Source organism: Brachypodium distachyon, chromosome 2 (assembly GCF_000005505.3).
Source record: "Brachypodium distachyon strain Bd21 chromosome 2, Brachypodium_distachyon_v3.0, whole genome shotgun sequence".
NCBI classification, from domain to species: Eukaryota; Viridiplantae; Streptophyta; class Magnoliopsida; order Poales; family Poaceae; genus Brachypodium; species Brachypodium distachyon.
The window spans coordinates 18,383,120-18,400,720 of NC_016132.3; the positions used below are offsets into that span (position 1 = coordinate 18,383,120).

At 44.5% G+C, this 17,601-nt stretch overlaps 3 protein-coding genes across 4 annotated transcripts; 1 reads left to right on the forward strand and 2 right to left on the reverse strand.

The window, feature by feature from the left end:
* The first annotated feature begins 398 nt into the window (after window positions 1–398).
* Window positions 399–5,464, forward strand: LOC100830106 (glyoxysomal processing protease, glyoxysomal). Of its 2 annotated transcripts, XM_010232909.2 has the most exons (15): window positions 399–573; window positions 676–722; window positions 812–995; window positions 1,082–1,132; window positions 1,318–1,392; window positions 1,835–1,951; window positions 2,030–2,161; window positions 2,266–2,369; window positions 2,801–2,886; window positions 2,958–3,052; window positions 3,124–3,820; window positions 3,934–4,135; window positions 4,380–4,468; window positions 4,570–4,743; window positions 4,859–5,464. In XM_010232909.2, the coding sequence occupies exons 1-15, from the start codon at window positions 508–510 to the stop codon at window positions 4,894–4,896; spliced, it is 2,157 nt and encodes a 718-aa protein (XP_010231211.1). In that variant the 5' UTR covers window positions 399–507; the 3' UTR covers window positions 4,897–5,464. The 2 variants fall into 2 exon arrangements, with proteins under 2 accessions (XP_010231211.1, XP_003568183.1); XM_003568135.4 differs by having other exon boundaries at window positions 4,570–5,454.
* Window positions 5,465–6,658: 1,194 nt separating this feature from the next.
* On the reverse strand, window positions 6,659–8,892 carry LOC104582626 (ribosomal protein L11 methyltransferase). The gene is made up of 7 exons (XM_010232910.3): window positions 8,462–8,892; window positions 8,259–8,342; window positions 7,998–8,138; window positions 7,740–7,805; window positions 7,420–7,587; window positions 6,998–7,327; window positions 6,659–6,894 (listed from the first exon to the last, which is right to left on the reverse strand). The coding sequence occupies exons 1-7, from the start codon at window positions 8,780–8,782 to the stop codon at window positions 6,796–6,798; spliced, it is 1,209 nt and encodes a 402-aa protein (XP_010231212.1). The 5' UTR covers window positions 8,783–8,892; the 3' UTR covers window positions 6,659–6,795.
* Window positions 8,893–11,542: 2,650 nt separating this feature from the next.
* Window positions 11,543–17,117, reverse strand: LOC100846593 (putative E3 ubiquitin-protein ligase RING1a). Its single transcript, XM_010232911.3, has 10 exons — window positions 16,759–17,117; window positions 16,490–16,610; window positions 14,706–14,764; window positions 14,095–14,176; window positions 13,824–13,944; window positions 13,675–13,716; window positions 13,031–13,555; window positions 12,338–12,439; window positions 12,032–12,232; window positions 11,543–11,944 (listed from the first exon to the last, which is right to left on the reverse strand). The coding sequence occupies exons 1-10, from the start codon at window positions 16,958–16,960 to the stop codon at window positions 11,912–11,914; spliced, it is 1,488 nt and encodes a 495-aa protein (XP_010231213.1). The 5' UTR covers window positions 16,961–17,117; the 3' UTR covers window positions 11,543–11,911.
* Window positions 17,118–17,601: the final 484 nt, after the last annotated feature.

Here is a 17,601-nt window from a genome sequence, read left to right on the forward strand (position 1 = left end):
TGTGCACAAGTTTAAGTTGTTGTGCGAGCTGAGCAGTGTTCGTTCTTCTTCGAACGCCGATCCATGTCCAATGGCCGTAACAAAATGCCAGTGCCATCGCTGATCTCGGCTCGTCGTGAACCTGCTATGTTCCTCTCAAACCGACTTCAGAAGGATAGATGTACATTTCAGATGCAAGTGTGTAAACACGTAAAAAAATTGTCATATAGTGTTCATACAATTACATGGATAATGTTTGCATGTCAACATCAATGTTTCTGCTCTAGCAGTCTAGCTGTTTGGACGTTCACGCATAATTTTTGTTGACAATAATACATTTTCGCGGTTAATCCTAAGAAAATCGGTGGAAGAGCAGTTTACTCACATGGATAAATGGTACTTAGTCAACATTAGTCGAGTTCTCTTTTCAACCGGCAAGCAGAACAAGCAACGCAGGGTGATACCTTCTCGTGCCGTCCCTTCCGGGCTCCGGGCTCCGGCCTCCTTCCCCGCGGCCGCTTGCTTGCCATGGAGCCGCGCGAGATCGCCGCTGCCGCGCGGAGCTTCTCGGCCATGGCACGGATCGTCGGTCCGGTCAGTTTCTCACTTCCCACCTCCTCTCCTCTTCCTCTCCCCGTAACATCTTCTCGCGAGATTTCTCGCTAAAGCGCCACGCTCCCTCTCTGCTTCCTCCAGGACCCCAAGGCCGTGAAGATGCGCCGCCACGCCTTCCACCTCCACCAGTTCGGCAACCGCTCCCCTCCCCTTCCCCTCCCGATTCCTCAATCTCCTCGCGGAATTTGAGCTTAATCGCGACTTGGTTCGGTTCCAGGTCGGGGTCCACCACGCTCTCGGCGTCGGCTGTCCTCCTGCCCCCGGGCGCCCTGGCGGAGCCGCCGCCGCCGCTTCTAGGTCGTGTCTGCGCGGCTCATGGCCACACCGGGGGCGTCGCGCTTACGTCCGCGTCTCTCGTGGAGCCGTTCCTGGTTGCGGAGCAGCGCGATAGCGCCAGCGAGGTTGGTTGCGTCGTCTCGTGCTCGCAACTGTGTAATTGAGGCGATTCCGGTGCTGAGGTTTTGCTTGCTTGATGGGATGCCTGCAGGAACTACAGCCAAGGTTACTACCGGAGACGTGTCTTGATGTGCTGGTTGAGGTGAGGAACATTTTTGGCCTTTGGGTTATTATGACTTCAGAATTCAGATCAATGGGGCAGTATTATAAGGGGCTGTAGCATTAGAGCACCAAATATCGGGTGCTCAGTTCTGAGATTACAAGAAATACAATGTGAGAGTTTAGTAAGAGTTTCCTGAAAGCCTGAACTTCTCCTGGCATATGCAGCATGAGGAATTAGGGAACATCATAGATGGAGATTCTGGAGCTCCACAGTGGCTTTCAGCTCAGTTACTTGCCATGGTGGGTTTTTCTTTTCCCAATCAAAACATATGTTCATTACCAGTACCAGTATTTCTATTTTCTTTACCCAGATTCTAGTGCTGCTTAGTTGGGACTCTTACCATGAAGTAATTTAAAACTCCCTAAATGTGCTATATGAATGACCAGTGCTTGTGCTGTTTTTCACCAAAGGAAGTGCTACTTAGTAACACGATAGGTGTAAAATGTCTGGTCATACATGACAATAAATACACACAATGACTGTTTTGAGTTCTTTGGATTTGAAAGATGTTCTTGGAGCTCAGAAAAAAACAATGTGAACTTAGACCTTGTAATTTAAAATCAGAACTGCATTTATTTTGGTAATACTTCTGCAAGGTTCTAGATATTTATATAGTATGTCACTATAAATGAAAAATATATGATTCATCATCAACTCAGCACCTCAGTTTCCTTTTTTTAGGTCGATGTTGCAGCATCAGCTGAATCTATATTATCCTTATTAACACATGATGGTTCAGTGTTTGGAAGCTCATCATGGGATGTTGGCTGGCCATTGGCCGATGTCAATCAGAAGCAGGTTGTCTATTCATCAAGCTAAAGTTGCCTTTCCTGATTTTATAGCAATCAGAGACTTACCACTATCAGTCATTATCAGGTTGAAAATGGCGTCAGGTCTTCTCTTGAGTCTAACAGGAAGAATGCATATGCTGAGTCAATTGAACCATCAATGTTAGCCAAGTCCGCCACAAGAATTGCTATACTAGGAGTTTCATCCTTAACATCAAGTGTAAGATTCATTTTCTCAAATTAATTTTCATTTCATTGATCTTTAGCACCTCCAGAATTAAAATGTGGACTTATTGAGTTGATGATCTTGCCAATGGTGACCAGAATGAAATACATATCAATGTTTCACCGGCGCCACAGCGAGGAGACTCTTTGCTGGTAGTAGGGTCTCCCTTTGGCATCCTGTCACCATTCCATTTCTTCAACAGGTAATTTTTATTCTACTGCTTTAATTTCATTTGTAAACATATACACCTAGTGCTCTTTCGTAGATTCAATCAGTTAGTTTCAATTAAATTCTTAGTTTATGCTATTAATCAATGTAACATGAAACTCCAAACAGTTGAAAACTTGATGTCATTACATATCTGGTTATGGAAATAATAATAAATTCTGAAGTGTTGCTCTTTGTATTCTATCTGTGCATCCTCCCTCACTAAAGCTAAACAGTAGCACAGCCTAATTTTGTTCAGGGCATGCTTAGGAACCTGTAAAGGCTCATTCATTGTCAAATAGCTGTTGTAGTTTGTGACATGGGAAAGACATGCATGCTATCATCCACTATATTGTGCCACATTTATTTGAAAACAAAGAGGTGCTGACAGAATAATCCATATTATTATCATTGTTCTTTGAGCAGTATATCAGTTGGTGCTGTTGCAAATTGCCTACCTCCAGGCGCTGTCAGGAGCTCGCTGCTGATGGCCGATATCCACTGTCTTCCTGGTATAAATATCACTCTCCCTTTGAACATGAATTATTACATCAGCTGCTAACAAATTTTCAAATATTCTAAGGTATGGAAGGTGCTCCTGTGTTTGACAAAAATTCTTGTCTTGTGGGGATGCTGATGAAGCCATTAAGACAAAGAGGTAGCAGCATACAAGTTCAGGTGAGTTTACTGGTACCAGTGTTATGCTTTGCACATATAACCGATATCAAGCTTAGATATCTGCATGACAGCTTGTGATTACATGGGATGGAATATGCACTGCATGGAGCAGCAACAAACTGGAAGGAATTGAGCAAGCCTCAAATGATCTACTTGATGACAAAAATGCAGATAGTAAAATGGTGGAATCATGTGCCATGGATAACTATAGGAGGTCCGTCTCTATTTCAGCCAATCATCATAATCAGTATAGAATTCCAGCTTCACTCAAAGAGGCTATATCCTCGGTTGTTCTTGTCAAGGTTGGTGATACATCTTGGGCTTCAGGTATTGTCCTCAACAAGAATGGCTTAATTCTGACAAATGCTCATCTTTTGGAGCCTTGGAGATTTGGGAGAACTTCGCCTTTAGGTTTACAAAATGAAATCACCTCACTTACTGGAGAACATGTCCGTGAAGTTGAAAATAAACTATTGCAGTCACAAGAATGCAAAATGTCCAACCAAGATGCTGTTAAGCATGAGGCTCCATTGTTTAATTTGGGTTTCAAAAGAGAGAAGAGAATATCGGTTCGTTTGGATCATGGGAAAAGACAGACCTGGTGCAGTGCTAGCGTGGTCTTTATCTCCAAGGGGCCGCTTGATGTTGCCTTGCTTCAACTGGAAATGGTTGCAATTGAACTTTGTGCAATTAGACCAGAATTCATTTGTCCAACAGCAGGCTCTTCTGTATATGTTGTTGGGCATGGCCTTCTTGGACCTCGATCAGGTAACAAACCTGATAAGTAAGAATCATAGTTTTCAAAATAGTGCTCAATTTATGACATTTGTATCTTGATTGTTTTATTATTATATTGTTAATATTTGAGTATTTGGCTGTAGGTCTATGTTCCTCTCTTTCCTCTGGGGTTGTCTCAAAAATTGTCAAAATCCCATCAGCTCAACATTCTCATCTATCTAGCAGTTTGGAGGCTGAAACTATGGACACACCAGTAATGCTGCAGACAACAGCGGCAGTTCATCCAGGGGCTAGTGGTGGTGTTCTTATTAATTCCCATGGTCGAATGGTTGGGCTAATAACAAGGTATTAACATTAAGTTTTATGTGATTTGTATCAACATTACCAACTATTGTGGTGGATATGCGATAGTCAAAAACTAACTTTACAGTCATCTTAGTTTTCCTTCTTCACTCATGCAGTGATCTGATTCTGCTATGACCTTGATTCTAGACTTTAAAACTGGATTTGCAGTCATCTTAGTTCTCTTTGATTCTAGCAAGGTCCTTAACCTTTTTCAGCAACTTATTTCTGTTGTTACCATATCCAGCAATGCAAAGCATGGTGGTGGGACCACAATACCTCGTCTGAATTTCAGCATCCCCTGCAACTCTTTGGAAATGGTCTTCAAGTATTCAGGTGCTACCTAACTTTGTTCAAATCATTTCTCTTTAGTCATCACAGTGCCTCCCAATGCTATATAGGAGCATTTTTGTCAACCTTGTCCCCTTTTTGAGCAGCAAATGAAGATTCCACAATTTTAGAGCAGTTGGACAAACCCAATGAATTGCTTTCATCAGTGTGGGCATTGGCACAAACCCCAGCATCGCTCCCATTTCTCAGTAGTTCCCCTGGAAAAAGCGGAGAGGGTAAAGTGTTGAAGTTCTCAAAGTTTCTCGCCGATCAGCAAGAAGGTTTGAAATCTAGAACTGATATAGAGGCATTTCTTAGACACAAGATTCCTAGTAAAATTTAAGGAATTGTTTCTGCAAAGCACCGATTGATAGTACCGGCACCCTTGACATATAGGAGAGGAGGAAAATGAAAAATCAAGGGATTCAGATTGAGCGACAAAATGACAGACTGTCTATTTCCGCCATGGAAATGCCATGCTCTCTTTTTTCCTCGAACACACCTTGCTGCATGTCATTTCCACCATGGAAATGCTAGACTCTCTTTTTTCCTCGAACACACCTTGCAACATGTCATTTTCATTAAGAAGGGGGCGCAAGAAGCGCAAGTGCAGACAGCAATACAAAGGCAAGAGCCAAAAAGAACAAAGAAAGAAGAAAAGAGAAGAAGAAAGAAATGCTAGGCTCTTGACTGAAACGTTCTATAAGATCGGCACAAACTTTCATGGCATACTTTAGATTGATTCATACAAAGTTTCTTTCATGAAAGATACTTCATGTGTTGGTTTATATATAGTTTGTTTCCGGGTATAAGGGTCGCGCATTGAGCTTGTTTTCAGAAAGTTGAGACATCTTCAGCGATTGCTTATATACAGGAAGCAATACAGTTTATACTAACTGACAACGACAACAAAACTGTGTACCATTTGTCATAATGACCCCGTGAATTGTACTAACAATGCTGTTTGGACTAAGAATACTGTTTGTAGCATCTGCAGCTGTCTGAAAACTTTCTTTAAAGCATGTTAGTCTGAAACTAGGTTTCCCTATTCATCCTGTCAAAGCCTTTGAATCCATCATGGAAAGGATTTTTAAAAGGATTTTTTTTAAACAGATCGTCCATAAAAAAAAATTAAAAGTATTTTTTTTCTCTTGTAAGTTCATAAATGGTGGGCATATAGAAACTCCTCCGGACCGTAGCAGAGCTAGGGCTCGCCTTAAACGAGACGACACCCATGCTCTCCATCCACCAAATTCCATCTTTAAAAAAAGAAGAGAATGACAAATCCTATCTGGGCTAGCTGAGGAGGGATGGCCAATAGCCCAATACCCAGTAGTTGGTTTTGCAGAAGCCGAAGGCCAGCACTGATGGCCGATGATACGGCCGGACGCGCAATGAGCTTGTGCATCCCACTGCCACTGTCCTCGGAGCAGGAGGAGATTGTGGCTGACGCTATCATGGATGGATCAAGAGGAAGATGAAAATGACAAGCTCGTCCCCACCACGAATTCAATTCGTTCCTAGCCAAGTTGGAAGAAAAACACAAGTATTGTCGAGACGAACTATTTGCTGGCTTTTTTTTTTGCGCAAAACTATTTGCTGGCTTAAGAAACTGTAAGAGCATATTATCCTGCTGATCAGAATTCAGAAGGACGATGAGTTCGTTATATGCCGAGGATGAGGCTTTCTCTGGAGTCCAGTTGAGATGAGGATTCCACTAATTTGTTGTGCTACTGCTACCTAGCTGTCTATATATGTATTGAGTAAGAAAAGTAGAGCAAACTCTACAAAATGTCTATATGTGTAGTTGAGTAAGAAAAGTAGAACAAACTTTACAAATCACTCATAATTAAATTGTGCAAGAAAAGTAGAACAAACTTTATAAATCAATTAACACTACACAACGCGTGAGCATGCAGAATAATAGGATGTTTGATGAGACCAAACGAACAATGCACCAGCAATTTCATACCTACAAACTGAAGTGCCTTTCATTCAAAGACTAAAAATCAATAAATCGTATAATATGCATATATCTAGGCCCAACATATATAGACTGAACTACATGTGTTACAGCCCGGGAAGAGGTGTGAAACAGTTGTGAGTCACACCTCACAAAGGCATTGTGAAACATGCATTAGAATACTGTGCAGTGTAGTTCTACAATATTCAAATAATCCTACCAAAATGAGCAGAGCAGTTAAACTAGGATTTTTACTTTTCTGAAGACATGTTCTCGAAAAACTTTACCGAGGTCAAGAATTTCTCTTAATAGTCACGAAAAAAGTATGGTCAATCTGCCTTTACAATTGGAGAAAAAGAAAATCACAATTCTACATTCTCCTAATTCCCTGAAGACAGGCCCATCCATCCATTTCAGATACTAATATGTTGTCCAAGTACCTGGAGTAAGCTTTTTCAACCTTTGCAACCTGTATTAGATGACACATAACTCAGGGGGTACAGAAGCATCACAATTAAGAAAACAAAAACGGTATATGACATTTTAAATTTTGAAATAATCTATTCCTTTACCTGCTCACTCAATATCCCTGAAACAGCAATCGTTCCACCAATTTTTGCATAACCAACTATGTCCTCGACCAGCTCTAGCAAGGGATTCAGGAGTATATTTGCTGCAACAATGTCATATGTCCCTCTTGAGGACTTCAACTCAGGGTTATAGGTGGGTTTGTTCTCTTCTGATTTGTCAATGCTACTTGAGAAGGATGAAGGCTCAGCATCAGTCGGTACCAAATACACTAGCATTTTGTTGGAATCCAAACCATTCAGCAACATGTTCTCACAAGCGGATGTTACAGCTTGAGGGTCTATGTCTATCCCTGTGGATAGAGCAGCACCCATCTGCATTCGTAAGCCAACAATGAGCGCATGGGTATTACTGCTGTCTTTTCGTGAAAATTGTTGTAGTGAACAATAAGAGCACCAAGACATACCTTCAGAGCCGCAATACCCAATACCCCAGTGCCTGTTCCATAGTCCAAGACATGTTCACCCCCCTTAATAACTTCCCTTAGAAATAAAAGGCACAACTTAGTTGTGGGATGCTCCCCAGTTCCAAAAGCCAAACCTGGATTGATAATTATATTTGTGGCATGTGGATCCTGTCATTGTGGAAAAAGATGAACATGATGCATGAAGTAATTCTCAGTTGAAGTACTTAAGTAGATGCTGAGTCAAACGTAACATCAGTAAAAGATCATTCTGTGAAGACATTAAAAGGAAACAGCATGATATTTGCACAATGCAGACATACAGGGGGGGTTCTCCATTTAGGAATAATCCAAAGGTCATCGATAACTTGAGTAGACTCGTACGTTTCCTGCAGACATAACAGTAATCTTTTCAAGTATCTGCCAAGCAAAATCACTGTATCTGTGAATGCAGTACAGCAGCGAAGTGAGATTTGCAGCTGGTATGAGAATTCGAGAGCAAATGAGTACAACAATGGACTTCACAGATCATGTATATGAAAATCGTAGAGCATAGAGTGATAGAGATCCCAAGTCGTAACCTGCACAACTGCCACCCAATCGCACTGTTTTCCTACAGAGGTTTCATACACTGGGGTGTAATCCAGACCAGCTGAGCTTGCAGCATTTGAAACGCTCGATCCCACGTTTTCCCCGTATGCAAATGTGGAGGTTATGGAGATCTGCACAGCAAATGATTGTGTCTATAACTTTCAAGGAATGAACAATAAGCCCAAATTTTCTTCAGCCCGAATTGGCCAGACCATGACTGAATTAAACAATGCACGGAGGAAGAAACTCACTTCTTCAAGATTTGCAGCGTCTTCAACGTCATCCACGGTGACGGAGCTAGCACCAAAGCACAGGAGAGACTCGGAGAGCAGTTCCTGGATGCCGTTTTTTTTTTTTGTCAGGGGAAACACTTGTAGAGGCTAGAAACTGCTCACATTAAAAAGAGCAACATTGCAATAGGTAAAAGCATGGAATGGAAGGGCCGGGTACTGACAGCATCCTCCTTGCGGCAGCGAATGCGGACGGAGAGGTAAGGCGAGGACAAGTCGTAGCCGCCGCCGCCGCCGGAGCTGGAGCTGGGGGGCGCCTCGTCGTCCACACTAACCGCGCGGGAGCCCATGCCCCGCCAGGAGTCTCCGCCCGCTGCCGCCCTCGAGGCCGTGGAGCCCTCTCCGACGCGGAAGGGGCGAGCGGAGAGCATCAGGAGAAGGGGCGCGACACCTCCGCCGCTGACGGTGTAAGGGGAGCATCGCGGCGAGGAGAGCAGGAGGCGGCGGAGAGGAGCGCGGCCGACGGCGCGCACCAGCGGCAGCATAGATCTCTCGGCCAGCCGGCGGCTGCGCCGTCCGCGCAGCACCTTGCGCCGGAACGAACGGTTTCAGTCTTTCAGTACGGACCGTGGAGCTCTGGAGCTCGAATTTGTTTGTAAATGCAATGCAACCTGTGGTTTCAGTGACTACAGTACAAGTGTACAACCAGCGTCTGTTCCATTCATTTTTGCAGGGCTGTTTGCAGCGTTTTCGGATCGAAAACCTCTTCCCCAGTCTCGTTCTTGCGATGCTCCTATGCAATAAGCTAGGCAGCTTCGATCATGCACAATCGAGGAATGAATGCAATGTCGCGAGCACAAACGGAGTTTCTAAGAGCAAGGTACAACCAACTGCTGGCTATAAACATGTTGTCAGTGTGGTCTATATAGCTTATAACTAGTCTAACATTCAGCATGTCTAATAATTAGCTATAAACATGAGTACTCCCTCCTATCCATAATAAGTGTCTCAAATTTTGTATACTAACTGCTCCAGTACTTTCTCCGATCCAAAAGTTAATCTACTAATATACTCTCTCCATTTCATAAAGAATGGCGTCCACGCTTTTCGAGGTCGAACTTTGACCAACGATTAGATCAATTGTATGTAGATTATATGTTACAAATTTTATATCGTTGGAAAGGTTTTGGAAATACGAATCCAATGATATAATTTTTGTAACACATAAGTCTCAAATTATTAGTCTAATTATTGGTCAAAGCAAAATCTTGAAATGCGTGCGTACCATTCTTTGTGAAATGGAGGGAATATATTTTTTGTTAAATAAAATTGATATCATTGTATTTGTATTCAAAAGTACTTGTTTATGGTCATGATTTGTATCAGATAAGTCACAGGTTGATACAGTAACCCTTGGTCAAAGGGTCGGTCAAAAAAATACGCCATTCCGACAAATTTGTTAAATAACTACAGCTGTATGTGCTTGGTAATGTGCCAAGTGCCAACCACCATCTCTCTCATTTTTAATTCTTCCACCTCCAATGAGCTAAGTGCATGAAGAAAGTGTAACAAGAGAGAAATATTTTTTTCTTAGTCTAAAGTGCTTTGAAAAGTGAGAAGTATATTTTTTTTGGACAAATCTTAAAACTTATTTGTGGATGGAGGGAATACTTTAGATACAACATTAATTAATAGACAATGCATTAAAAGATGCTTAAGTAAAACACATTGAGAGGGGTGTATCAATATGCATATTTAATGTGGTTAGTACGTATCTATCTTAACCCTCCATTCCTTAAAAGATGTCATATTAGCTCTTAACCCTCCATTCCTTAAAAGATGGCATATTAGCTTAAGGCAAGATTTTGACCACAGATTACTATGTCAATGCGTGGTTTATATGACATGAAATTAGTATCGCTAGATTCGTTATCAAAAATACTTCATACTACTTGTGGTTTCATGTCATATAAACCACACTTCATCACATTAATTTGTAGTCAAAACTTTGTCTCAATAAAAGCTAATTTGACATTTTTTAAGGAACTGAGGGAGTATACATTTAGACTTCCAAAGGCTAATTAATCATTATGCTCTTATTTTTCCTATGCAAATAATGTTAATGGTAACATCCTATTGGATGAAGGAATGTTGTACCAAGTAGTAGAAATTAGGGAAAAACTGAATATCTCATGCAATTAATTGCATGTGAATATGAAAATGAATGCCAAGTGGTATTTTAGAAAGAAAGAAACAGAGCGCGTCACGTTTACACTGCATGAATTTTCATGCAACCTCTTCGGTAACCGTGGAGTACATGCAGCTTCTCACTGGTACCAAAAGTCCAAAACAGACACACGGCGACATCGGAGCTCCGACGATATTCCATCCGGCATTTCCCTTTTCCAATCCAATTCTCTCCCCTGAGAGATTCCATTGGTCGTTTCCTCCCTAGGTGGCCAGGCTAGGCCGCCAGAAGCATCTCCCTGAATGGACGAACCATAACTAGCTCGGCCTAGGAGTCAGCTGGTGCCAGCCGTTTAACCGCGGCGCGGAGACTGGGCCCTCCTCGTTCAAGCCTAGCGGTTGGAGAACCTGCGCGTCCCGGGTTGACGAAACGCGTGTCCGGCAGAGGCTAGTGTCTGGTGGGATCCCTCGCTCCAGCATGCAGCTGCAACACAGCGTCACAGCCCCAGTCAACTTGGCGGAGGGTCAAAACAACGACCGGACCAGCGTCTACACGGTTCTTCGCTCTTCCACTCCGCCAAGCTGACGCAGTGCCCATGAGTGACTCGAGAAGAGATGGTCAAACTGGCAGAGAGGCAGAACCGGACGACGTCCGTTGCTGATTTTTCAACGGCCGTCTGCAGGCCCGTGCAGTCGTCACCCGTAATTAACACGAGCTAGCTTCTTCTGGTTTTTGAAATCGTCACAGTAACAACTTAACACGATCTGGTTGAACGCGGAAGGGAAAATGGAAAGACTGCGTAAAGACTCATGCCGTTCTGTTCTAAAATGTAAAATTTCCTCGCAAACAAAGAGAAAGTAAAATTGCTGTCGATGAAACCGTTGGATCATCTGTTTTTTTCTTTCACCGGTCATTTATTCTTCTCAACAGTCATCCAGTCTCCAGACACCACTTCCGCACCGTCGCCGGCTTCGACTCGTCTCCAACGGGCCTCTGGCGCGTGCAGAAAGCCAGAAACCCCTGACTCTGCCATGGTCTTCGCCTTCCGCTGCGCTTTAAACAGGAGACTGGAGTAAACGGTAGCAGTTACAGCATCCGCAGCAACAGAGCTGCCGGGTTAAAATCAGCTCAGGGTTTAATATTAGACAGACATCACGCAAGAATCACGCTGCATGCGCGGCAGCATCAATTACATCGAAGGATGGAACCAGGTACCTTTGATTAGCCAGTTTTACACTTCTACTCAGTTTAACCAGTCAATTTTATGGTTTTAAACCAACGAAGAACCAGGTATACTTCACAAGATAACACAATTAAGTCAAATAAATAAGACACGATCATCAAGAAACGCTAACTTTGTCCCCATTTTTGCTATATTGAATGACCTATGTACAGGCTTTTCACCGCATGTACATCCCTGCAGGCCATGGTATCAAGCGGTGATTCGTCAAGTACTGCAGGAGGGAGCTGGTGCCACAGATTTGATCTAGCCTTGAGTTCTCAGAGCGTACATCAGTTCCTGGGGGTGTTAGGAAAAGGATACAGATCATCAGAAAGCAGCATTAGTGAAACAAGCAGTTAGACAGCCATTTAGAGAGAGAATTACCAGGTCCCCCTGACGAGAGGCAAACGCAGGGTATAGTTCTGCAAGTGATTCCTCTTCCTTCAATCTTTCTAAGCCATTGAACAGATCCAGCTTTTCCTCGGCTGCATCGGTGTCTTTCATTGCAAAGCATTTGTTTCCGGGGTTCTTCCTAATGTATATCTCAACTTCTTTGGCTTGCCGTGACAACTGAAGAGCAACAAACTGAAAATATGCAGAAGCGTACTCTTTGCTTAATAATTTGGATCCATGTCAACAGAAACTGCATTAAAAAAAGAAAGCATGTAGAAGCAAGTGACAAGTGATCACCTGGCATAGATGGCTAACAGAGAATGTAGAATGACAACTGAGATAGGGCTTCTCCAATTTAGGCATATTTTGTCCATCAAGTGGACTTAGAACAAGATACAACTGCACAAAAGAGACACAAAAAGATCAGCAGATCTAATAGATACAAGTCATGGATTTCTTGTACAAGATTTAACTTAGCGGAGAGTAGCATGTATGTGCTTGTGTTGATGTGTGTATTGCCTATGCGACACTAAAAAACACAGAGGAACACGTACAACAAGCTGAACAGAGGGATGGATGCATCAGATGTGCAAAAAACCAGAAAGGCAAAAATGCCATCAGAGGCTATTCCCCGTTGCTTTTAGTCTGTTTATAGTACTCTCCCTCTATTCCCTAAAAGAGTGCATGTTAGTTTTGTCCTAAGTAACTTTTTAAAGTTTGACTTGTTTATTGATATAAATATCAACATCTACAATATACCAAATAAATACACTATGAAACATATTTCATGGTAGCTTTAGATGTTAATATTTTATCTATAAACTTGGCTAGCTAAAGTTAGAAAATGTTTGACAAAGGAAACTGATATACTATCCAGAATGGAGGGAGTATTATGAAATCCCCAAAGCATAAGTAGGAAACAGTAACTGTAGTTTCTTTGGAGAGGAACAAAAAAAATTAAACTATTTGCATCCCATGGTCTGTTTTTACCTTACTATCAGATTCATCGGCATTACGGAGATGGTCCACCATCTTGGCAACACGCCCACTCTTTACCATTCTTCCACTGGAACCGCCAGAATTGCCATGTCTACTAGTTTGACTGCGGGTGCCATTTTTGCCCCAGGCAGGCATCTCTCCCCTTAGTGGAGAAGTAGTCAAGATATCTCTGACACCTCCCAGATCATCGTTACCCTCATAGGTACCATCGATACTGCCAATAGTCTTCGAAGGGGATGGGCGTGGCACAGGCCACCTCCGAGCTCTTTTTACCTTTACATCTGGAGAACGATCATCGACAGAAGACGACTCTTTGCTGCCATCATTGCCATTTTCTTCTTTATCCTCGTCATCAATATCAGATGTGACAATATCAGGTGAACTAGTTCGTCCTCTCCTCTTTGCCCGCAGATTCCCCCGAGTCTTTCTTGAAGAAGCAATTGCTTTTGCAGTGGAACGCTTCTTCACAAGTGCTTCCGTTTGTCGTCGAAACGTTTCGGCAATGGATTCTTGAATCTTCCATGAGGAATGAAACAAATGTCAATAACAAAAAGAACCCAAATAAGAAATGGCCAGGGCAAATAATTTATCTCCATGCGTAAATGCATCAATGCTTGGCATCCAAATAAACCCACCTTTTTGTTGCGAGTCTTCTCCTCTTCACCAAAAGCGAGTTCCTGTCAATGTCAAGGCTAATTAGAGTCACTAGCATAGGTACTACAAAAAAACTAGTAAAAAAGAGTTACATGAACTAAGTGTAACAACTGGAGTACTTATGCATCACCTCTTCCTCATACTTGTCAATATCTGGATATAAAGCCAAAATTAAAGCATCAAAATTAGGATCATCCCTCAAGGAACGTCTGCTCTTGCAATGAGTGCGGCATGCTGGGCATTCATTATTTCTGCAAAAAGCACTGCATCACTTATATTGTCATTGAAATAAAGTACTATGTTGTTGGATTTTTCAAACCCCAACCAGGTTGGAACTCCACCATTTTTAAAAATACGACAATGAGAGAAGACAATTAAGACAAATAAAACAAGAGTCATACCCAAGCCGCATTGACTTATCTATGCAATCCCTACAAAACCGGTGCAAACACTCCATAACAGTTCTTGTTTTCCGGATAATGCCTGCAACATAGGACCATAAGACAAGAAAATTGTAAGATATGACAGTTTGCACGACAATGCTACTTAGTTTCACATACTAAAAGCTTATTCAACCTAGCTTCTAATATGTGCAAAGCTAGTTGCACTTGTACAAACTTCTGTGTGTGAGGATCATAAGCTTTGCTGTGTGACTTTTTTAAACGAAAACGAGGCACATATTCCCTAGACACCTTATTAATCTGAGAACAGTACGAGTATGCATACTTGCATAATAGAAACATGTGGACCTTGAATTTGCTAGTTTCAACATTTTTAGTGAATAGTACTCCATCTGTCCGGAAATAAGTGACTTGGATTTGTATAGATTCTTATACAAATCCAAGTCACTTATTTCCAGACGGAGGGAGTAGTAAAAACCTGAGATCTATAGAATAACATCATCCAATTGTAATTACAAGTAACACTACCATGACAGAAATTGCGCAAAGCAAAAAAGAATTCACATCTATGAACCTGGAAGCGAGTTGGCAATGGAAAGGCATATCCTTACCTAAGCATATAGGGCACTGCACTTCCTTCCGTATGTCCATTAGTTTCACTACTATAAACCTGCATGAGAAAACAATATTGTTTATCTACCAGTTTCAGGCTTCAACACCAAAATCAAATATTCCAGTATCCATAGGCACATCAATTACTGAGAACAATAACTGAGAATGTATTCCATAATAGGATTACAGGAAACAGCAGGAAAAATGGAACTATTGGCACCTGAGCAGTAATTGAACATTGGAAACTCAAATTTGACAAGTGGAAGCAGAGCCGATTGGATTCAATTAACCAGCTGACGGTTCTAAGCAGTACCAAAGAAGTCCAAAAGATACACAATAGGAGGTCTACGAAGACTGCACCTATGTAATTATCTGTATCAAATGTAACAAGGTATGTGTGCCGAAATCTGACAACAGAGTTTATGTAATGAACAAATTGTTTTCCTACTACGAAAATGCACTGACCCCCAACAGTAACACGATGAGGAGAGTTGCAACTAGAAGCTAGTATTAACTACAGTGACACATGTAGACAATAGAGAAGCTCTCGCAAAAAAAGAAAAAAGACACAAAAGAACTCTGATCTACAATGTTCGATTCCTGAATTTCAGTTGCGAGGACATATTCATAAACACAGCTGTGAGTTTCAGCACTGAGGAAAGATTCTTGAAGACAGCTGATGGAAGGCATAATCATAAGCTATCACAAGAATAAGAAATTCATGTGCACTAAACTGAGTTAAGACACCTAAACAGGGTAAGAACTATCGCAATCATGGAGGTCAGGATAGCAACAGTAGAACCAGAGAGCAGATATTCAGAGCACGACAGCACAATTCATGACCAAGAAATTCGCAGTCTCTTCCAATGCACTACAGGGAACACGAAGAAGAGGTCCCAGTACAGAAGAAGGTGACACCTGCTACGAAACTGATAACCCACTGGGAGATCTTATATGGGATGGATGAGCTTGAATGATGTTTGCCACTAGAGCATGGCGTCTCCACAGAACCATTCAACATGATGAACAGGTTGTAGGGCGGCCATGCTGGCCTGGCCAGGGAGCTCACACGGGCGAGTAAGCATAAGCATAGTAAGATTATTGCGATCCAGCAGGTCAGGCTAGCAGCGACGAGCCAGGACGGAAGTGTTGGCCGTGGCTGCACAAGAATCAGGAGGAAGAAAAACAGTGAACAGATGAGCCACGACGAATAGAACTGCCAATTCAGATGTGGCTGGCGGTTCCAGCGTAACAGCTTCAGCGTGCGGCGATCCATCCTGGACGACGCCGCAGGCATTTGCCGTCACGAGCACTGCGCCTCCGGGGAGCCGTATGACGGAAGCATGCATGCTACAGAAGATCCCATCCCGTGCCTCGGCGGTGACGGGAGGGCTGGCGCCGGCGCGGCACGAACGAAGCGGCCAGCACCTGTGCCGCCGGCTCCCACCGCCTAACAAGAAGGACTCGAGGGGGCCCGCCGCCGCCGCCGCCACGACAAAACCCAAGCCAGCATACGGGGCACGACGCCACGAAGATCCCTTGCCTCAGAGGCTGCAGGAGAGTTCGAGTCGTCGAGGTAAGACGAAGCGGCCGCCGGCCAGGCCAGACTCCTCCCGACGGTGGCCTCCGGACCTCGGTACCACCCCGAGAAAACCGAAGCTGCCGTAGTACGGGGACGCGGCGCGACGAAGACGGCAAATCACAACGGAGGGCAGAGGAGGCGGAGGAGAAGGAGATGGTAAGGGGTGGAGGAGGGAGGAGAGTCGTTCACGGGTCCACTTACTCGTCCATGTCGCCTTCGCTCTCCGACGACTCGCTGTCGTCGTCGTCGCGTTCTTCGTCGTCGACCCCGCCGCCGACGCCGCCTTCCACCTGCTGCAGCGCCTCCTCCGCCGCATCGGAATCTGCCAAGCCCATCAGACACGCAAGCCGGTTAGCGACCCCAACGCAGGAACAGCGAACGCGATGCGTAGCGCACGCGTACGCATCGCGCGAAGGAAAAGAGAGGAGAGGCTGCGTCGGCGTCGGGAGGGACGTCGTGGAAGAGCTCACCACCGTCGCGGCGCTCCTTGGCCAGCTCCGCGGGGCCGGCTCCGTTGGCGGCCACCACCTTCGGGGAGCGCGCTCCGCCTCCGCCTCCGCCGCCGCCGGCCTCGGTGCCAGAAACAGCGGCGCCGTGAGCTTCCTCCTCGACGTGGTTGCCGTCCTGGTCGCCGCCAGCGGACGGCGGGAGCGGGCGCTTCTGCGCAGGCATTCCGGCCCACCCCGCGCTGCGCTCGTCTCGGAGGAGAGGGGCGAGTGAGAAGGAGGAGGGGGAGGTGGGTGGAAGAAGCGGCTCGAGTCGAGGAGGAGAGGGGGAAGGCGAGGCGGAGAGCGAGAGGAAAAGAAAGGCAAGGCAAGGCAAAGGCAAAGGCAGGCAGGGGACGGGTGCCCCTCTGCTATGTAGTACTCCTGTGTCGCGTGTAACTTTGGGTTGGTGCCTGCCGCTGCGTCGACCCGGCCCGGCGTGGGATGGCTTCGTTGGCTCGCGTCTGCCGTGACCGCGAGGCGCGGCGCATGCAGGGGCGCCCGGCCGCCGCCAAACCCGCGCGCGGCTACTCTGCGGTTTCCCAATCTTTCCAGCCGTTGGATATTCGATGGGAGAGTTCTCGTCCCCTCGAGCAAAATCCGAAGCCGCTGGCGAATAGTGTTCAGGGGGTGGTGATCGCTACGGGCAAAAATTAACTCCAGTCGAGTTGTTCCGAGGCAAAATAGACCGGCAGAAAAGAAATGCTCGTCGCCGTCTCGGAGCCGGTAAGTGTCGTCGGTGAATTTCTTAGGTCAACGGGAACCACAGCCCCTGCATCTGCTAAAACAGATCGTCCCATCGCAGACTCGATTTTCAAAAGGCTTGTC